General features: G+C 39.4%; 1 protein-coding gene across 5 annotated transcripts in view; it reads left to right on the plus strand.

Annotated features, from left to right (window-relative positions):
* Positions 1-5,486, plus strand: part of TBC1D19 (TBC1 domain family member 19) — a 154,082-nt gene extending 148,596 nt beyond the window's left edge. For all 5 annotated transcript variants that reach the window (XM_056556005.1, XM_056556023.1, XM_056556032.1 and 2 more), the window contains 2 exons: positions 1,122-1,192; positions 5,171-5,486. In XM_056556005.1, the coding sequence (XP_056411980.1) occupies positions 1,122-1,192; positions 5,171-5,245 (146 nt within the window). In that variant the 3' untranslated portion in view covers positions 5,246-5,486. The remainder of the gene's footprint in view (positions 1-1,121; positions 1,193-5,170) is intronic.
* The last annotated feature ends 2,057 nt before the right edge of the window (positions 5,487-7,543 follow it).

The following is a 7,543-nucleotide window of genomic DNA, read 5'->3' on the forward strand; positions in this document are numbered from 1 at the left end:
CGGAGGCCGGAGCAGGTTACCAGAGGCACAGGGGGAGCGGGTATGTATCCCATCATTTTTTTTACTGTCGGTGGTCTGAAACACAATTTTTACATCCCGGAGTACTCCTTTAAGGGGTTAAAGTGGCATATCCAGGCCTTGCCTGCAATTACCAGAATGTATGAGCAGTCAAGCACTGGGATCTGGGAATATGACTAGAAAGAGGATGCACCCAATTCCTTTCTAAAAAGGTTTCAGTTGCCAGATTTGCTCTTTAAAGGCAACACAGCTATAAAACAAGAAAATGACTTCCCTTTGTATCATACAAAGTACTAGTATTTTCTGTGTCCCCCATACTTTAATGGTTTTCCCTTAATTCTCCCCACAGTAATGGTGTACACATACAGAGTAAAAGTTTCCTGCCAGTATTGCTGCCAAGTACCTTCCACACAGTAATTGTGTCACACTCTCAAAATTAGTTCCCTCAAGTTAGTAGTGTGCTGTTTAGTGTCCCCTGCTTAGTACTGATGCATGTTTGTACCCTATACTCAGTATTTTTGCCCCTTTAGTGTCCTAATGCCTCACACTTAGTAATGATGACCCACTCAGTAACCACACCCCTTAATGTCCCCACTTATTAATGAAGATTCCCTTAGTGCCTCCACTTTTGATGTCCCCCTATCTACTAATATCCCTCCCCTTAGTGTTACTTACTCATGTTCTATCCCTAGCTGAAACCCCTAGCATTCCATACTTTAACTTCTGACAAGCTGTGAACATTTTTATTGCCGTGAAGAACTGAAACAAAGTATGAAGCTTGAACTTATTTTGATATATAACAGTGTAACAATGCCTCTTTAAGAACGTGATTTTGATTCCAATGTTCTAGACTCCTCTTATTGCAGTGTCTCCTTGATTGAGCTACATTTCTCGTGCAGTGTCCTGTCACACTGAAATTCGAGACTTATAGACTTGGGCCTTGACTGTGCAGTATTTACTTGAATTACATTCATACTACCGAAGGCGTGTGTGTATGTGACATTATATGCATACATGTGTGTCGCATGTGACACATAAATGATAAATTATTTATAATGATAATTAGTAGGTCAGCAGTTGAAATGTTCTGCATTCTTTTCCAGTGCTGGCAGCTGCTGTGTTTGCTTTCCGAGCAATGAACCTGATGGAGGTGACATCACTGGCTGCTGCTGAAGTAAGGATAAGTTACACTCTCATGAGATTGGAATAGTTCCTGACCCATTGCCAACCAAAGTAACCTAAGCTTCCCATGTTCCTCTCAAGAAATGCAAGCCCCTCTGCCTAGATTCTTACTCTGACTACACATTGAAATGAAGCCGTAGCCGAATGCGAGTGCCTGTACCTGTTGACATGTGGTTTAGATTAAAAAGCTTGATGCTTGTCACCTTATTTTTTTTCTTTTGCTTCCATTTATACCTTTGAAATCTAAATCATTTTTCTGCACTTTTTTTTCCCTAATTTAGTTGAAATTGGTGATTTTTACATAGTATAGAGTATTTTTGTTTATTATTATGTTCACTCAAAAACTGAATGATTTGCTCCCCTTAAAGTTTTCTGCAAATTTTACAGATTTTCTATTAATTGTAATTTTTTTTTTTTTTTAGAGAAGATTTAGTTGAGCAAGAAGCTGGCACATTGATGAGTCACATTGCTAGACTGGAGAATTAGCTGTAAAATAAATATTGCTTACGATGTAGGCACAGGATTCATAATGTGCTTGTATTTTTAGCCCCAACTTGAAATTTTAGACCTGTTAAACACTCATGATACCATCTGTATTTGCAGCATGTCTAAAGGCCAAGATAAAATATACTTCCTTAGCCGACTGTGGGAGGAATCATTAACATTGACATACCTGGGTTTTTACAGTCATTTACAAAGCTGTAAGATACAAGCCTGGAACATAAGAGATCACTTTTTAGACTACTAGATCAGTAAGGCCTTTGCCAACTTCCTTAGTGGTCAAATAACATTTCTTAGATTTTTCAGGTGCCACAGTGAAGAGTCATATGAGTAGCTAGGGCTGATGCACCTGCTTTGTACAGTGAATGTATGTAGTTGTTGATGGTAGAGGCACCATTTAGCTATACCCTTTTCTTTGGAATAGTGAACATAGTAGAAAAAATTATTTGGTTGAACCAGGCAAACCAATATACTAGTACAAAAATAATAATATGATATATATATATAAATATATATATATACAAATTATACGTGACCAGTCCTCAAAGGTATACAAGAGAAGAAGATAGTTAGATCCAGTACAATGAAAATGCAATGTATTACGTAGAATAACTGAAATCTAGCCCAGGGCCCTTGGGCATAATCCAGATAATTATTGTAGATATAGGTACAATAGAAAACAATAACAGCAAGCCAAGATACTATGTGTTCCTCACTATTAGTTTGGGGTATAATAAATAAGGCTAAATGATACAGGTGGAGAGAAAATGATTAGGGATAAGATAGGTATAAAAATAGTATAATAATGGTATTTAAAAAAAAAGTATAAAAATAGTGCAAAGTCCGCTAGTGCAAAGATTCACTAAAGTTCTCTATATTGCAAAGTCCGTTGGTGCAACGTTCGCTATAGTTCTCTATATTAGTTTCACTGGAGTAACATAGTAGAATTTACATGATGATAATAGAAATTAATGGTATTATTGGTGCACAGCACCACCCTATTCTTTCTGGGTGCTCCTTAGTTCAGCGTCAGATGCGGGCTGGCCTGATGCTATGCTATGTCCATGCCAGAACGCATCCGGCGCTGAATAAGGGGGTGAGTGGTGCGGTGCCCCAATAATACCTTTAATTTCTATCATCATCTTGTAAATTCTACTATGTTACTCCAGCGGAACTAATATAGAGAACTACAGCAAACTTTACACCAATGGATTTTGCAATATAGAGAACTATAGTGAACCTTTGCACTAGCAGACTTTGCACTATTTATATACTTTTTTTAAATTTATTTTTTATTCTATTTTTATACCTATTTTATCCCTAATGATTTTATCTCCCCCTGTATCATTTAGTCTTATTTTTTATACCCCAAACTAATAGTGAGGAACATATAGTATATTGGCTAGCTATTATTGGTTTCTAATGTACCTATATCTACAATAATTATCTGGAGCCTGCGCTAGATTTCAGTTATTCTATGTAGTACATTGCATTTTATTTAATAAATACTCGTATTTCATTGTACTGGATCTAACTATCTTATATACCTCTGAGAACTGGTCACATATCATTTTTATATACTGTATATTTATATATATATATATATATCATATTATTATTTGTGTACTAATTTCTAGCCTATTTGGGTATAGACAACACCAGTAACCTCAGGTATATTTTGTTGCTAAGTGAGCTGCAAGATTTTTTTAAACCAATATACTCATCCGCACTTTGACTTTAGGCAGATCACCTTTATATTTGGTTACCATTACAATGGTATCACTAATTCACATTTTTGGGTTATTTAGAGGGCCAAAAGTGAGCCCTGACTTCTTAGAAACATAGAGGGATATGTTTTATTATTGTTTTAAGAGGCCAAAATAAAATGTCAAATACTAAGGTAATACTATATGCATGGACCACCCTATATGTGAAGCCAGATCTACATGATAGGATGTGGTTGGGTGGGCTGTGCCCAAGGCATCCTTTTCTGCACTATTAGTAATGTGGAGCATTCTGCCTGTACTGTGCAGAAGTGGATAAAAAGGGTAATTGCAGCTTTCTGTGAGGCAAAGGGGAATATCTGCAATAGAGGAAGGGATAATGGGGAGGGATTAAGAGCAGTTCTCAGAAGGCATTGGGTGGTCAGAGACTCAAGATGGCAGGAGGTCTAAATGAGGAGGATAGATACATCCTTTAAGGGAGGGGGGGTTGCTAAGAGGTCATTAAAAAATAAACTGAAGTTACTGCCTGTACAGGAAACGGACAGAAGCAACAACTTCAGGATTCCCATGCCCTGGATTGGAGATCTTAAAGGGGTTATCTAAGATTAGAAGCTGATGCACAGAGCTGATGCGCCACAGCTGTCCTTAGGTTGTACGGTGACGTCCGGCCAACATCTTCATTGTAACGTCTTCTTCCCTGTGCCGAGCCGCAGCAGAGTTGAGCTCTATTCTGCAGCAGAGGAGTCTCACAACAGAGGAGGAGACATTACAATACACATCCAGACCAGATGTAACCATGCAGGGGCTTGGGAACGCCCCCAGGCATCAGGCTCCACTAGCATATACCCAATACCGGGCATACAGAAGATTGGAGGCATGGAGTAAGGATCCCTTGCACTACCCTTTACAAACAGGTTAGTGCAGGGGACACTGATTCCCTTTAGTATATGCCTGGTCGGCCCTGGTTCAGTAATCAATGAGCACTTTCTCTCAATACAAACAAAAGCACTTATCGGTCAATGTAGGCTCCTGTCACATGGCATACCCTGAGACTGTGTGATGGGCAATCATATTAACCAATGAGTCCTTTATCCTTTCTCTTACATAGTTTTAGCCTTTGACTGTGTGACTAGGCCGACCTATATTTGCTGTGTTGGCTTAGTCACAGGGTAAAGAAAATTAATGTGGGATTGCTTCAAGTACTTTTCAGACCAGTATGTTTCAGAAAACCATGGAATCACGACTTTATAGAAATTAAAAACTGATCATCCTGTACTCCAAGTAATGTAGGGCTAGGTTCACATCTGCAATGGAGGCTTTGTTTGGGACTTCTGACGCAGATTCCTTTCAGGGGAGTAAATAGAGCAAGACAGTTCACTACATGACGAATACCAACGTGTCTCAAAAGACCCCTTAGACTTCAATGGGGTCTGTCATTTTGCAGGATTCTAATGGGACAAAAAATACTACATGTAGTAGGGTTTTCCCCATTATTTAAAGATAATCTGGGATAGAGCCTGAATGGAGCCTCCAATGCAGATATGAACAAAGTCTAATATTCATAGAGAATATCCACAGTAAACCAAGCTGCAGTTGTATCATTAGTTCCTCTTTATTGTTATGTCTAGTACCATTTTAAAGATAACATTTTTTCTTTTTATAAAATCAGAACATAAAGGAAAATATGTAAGATGCCACATAATTAAAGTTTCTGAATAATTAACATCATTTCCCTCTTTCCTCAGGCTGTCCTGGCTGATATATCGACTCTGAAAGTCATGCCTCTTCTTCAGATTTTTCTCTTTGCAGTTGTCACTTAATCTACCTACCAGTCTCCAATACCACAAGAACCAGCCAAGAGCTATGCAATGTATACAACCAAAGCAAGACTCTGCTGCTCATAAATATCTTGTTTCACTGAATTTATGAATACGCATTTGCTGGTTTACAAGCAAGTAGCATGTATCATGTACAAAAAGTCTCCTTTAGGAACATCATGATTTCTTAAGTATTTAAATTATTTTGCACTGAACAGAACTGTAAATAAAGCATGATAACATGTGGGGTCTCCTGTTAAAATGTGTAATCTAAGTTGCTACATTTTGTCAATAATCCTATAAAATATAGAGAAAAATGTTAGCCCTCACCCCTTCCCAGGAAAAATAAAAACTACACATGTGATCTTAATAATACATTTTAATTATTAACCCCTTAAAGGAGTAGTCCAGTGGTGACTCAGTGGTGAGCAACTTATCCCCTATCCTAAGGATAGGGGATAAGTTGCAGATCGCGGGGGGGTCCGACCGCTGGGGCCCCCTGCGATCTCTTGTACGGAGCCCCAACAGCCCGCGGGAAGGGGGCGTGTCGACCTCCGCACGAGGCGGCGGCCGACACGCCCCCTCAATACAACTCTATGGCAGAGCCGAAGTGCTTCGTTCGGCAATCTCCGGCTCTGCCATTGAGATGTATTGAGGGGGCGTGTCGGCCGCCGCTTCGTGCGGGGGTCGACACCCGCTATCTGGGCGGAGAGCCTGGGCCCCGTACAGAGAGATCGCAGGGGGCCCCAGCGGTCGGACCCCCCCGCGATCTCAAACTTATCCCCTATCCTTAGGATAGGGGATAAGTTTTTCACCACTGGACTACCCCTTTAAGGACCCAGCCATTTTTTGCACATCTGACCACTGTCACTTTAAGCATTCATAACTCTGGGATGCTTTTACTTTTCATTCTGATTCCGAGAATGTTTTTTCGTGACTTATTCTACTTTATGTAAGTGGTAACATTTTGTCGATACTTGCATCATTTCTTGGTGAAAAATTCCAAACTTTGATGAAAAAATTTAAAATTTTGCATTTTTTGACTTTGAAGCTCTCTGTATAGAAAAAAGACATTCCAAATAAATGATATATTGATTTACATATACAATATGCCTACTTTATGTTAGCATCATAAAGTTGACATGTTTTTACTTTTGGAAGACATCAGAAGGCTTCAAAGTATAGCAGCAATTTTCCAATTTTTCACAAAATGTTCAAAATCGAAATTTTTCAGGGGCCAGTTCAGTTTTGAAGTGGATTTGAAGGGCCTTCATATTAGAAATACCCAATAAATTACCCCATTATAAAAACTGCACCCCTCAAAGTATTCAAAATGACATTCAAAAGGTTTATTAACTCTTTAGGTGTTTCACAGGAATAGCAGCAATTTGAAGGAGAAAATTCAAAATCTTCATTTTTTACACTGGCATGTTCTTGTAGACCCAGTTTTTGAATTTTTACAAGGGGTAAAAGGAGAGAAATCTTCCGAAAATGTGTAACCCAATTTCTCTTGAGTAAAGAAATATCTCATATGTGTATGCCAAGTGCTCTGTGGGTGCACTAGAGGGCTCAGAAGAGAAGGAGCGACAGTGGGATTTTGGAGAGTGAGTTTTTCTGAAATGGTTTTTGGGGGGCATGTCACATTTAAGAAACCCCTATGGAGCCAGAACAGCAAAAAAAAAAAAAACACACACATTGCATACTATTTTGGAAACTACACCCCTCAAGGAACATAACAAGGGGTACAGTGAGCCGTAACACCCCACAGGGGTTTGACGACTTTTCGTGTTAAAGTTGGATGTGTAAATTATTTTTTATTATTTTTTCACTAAAATGCTAGTTTTCCCCCAAATTTTACATTTTTAAAAGGGGTAATAGGAGAAAATGTTGTACAAAATTTGTAACCCCATCTCTTCTGAATATGGAAATACCCCATGTGTGGACATCAAGTGCTCTGCTGGCGCACTACAATGCTCAGAAGAGGAGTCACATTTGGCTTTTGGAAAGCAAATTTTGCTGAAATGGTTTTTGGGGGGCATGTCCCACTTAGGAAGCCCCTGTGGTGCCAGAACAGGAAAAAAAAAAAAAAAACATAGCAGACAATTTTGGAAATTACACCCCTCAAAAAACGTAACAAGGTGTACAGTGAGCCTTACAGGGGTACTCCGCCCCTGGCATCTTATCCCCTATCCAAAGGATAGCGGATAAGATGTCAGATCGCCGCGGTCCCGATGCTGGGGACCCCGGGGATCGCTGCTGCAGCACCCCGCTATCATTGCTGCGCAGAGCGAGTTCGCTTTG

Source organism: Hyla sarda, chromosome 1, assembly GCF_029499605.1.
Source record: "Hyla sarda isolate aHylSar1 chromosome 1, aHylSar1.hap1, whole genome shotgun sequence".
NCBI lineage: Eukaryota > Metazoa > Chordata > Amphibia > Anura > Hylidae > Hyla > Hyla sarda.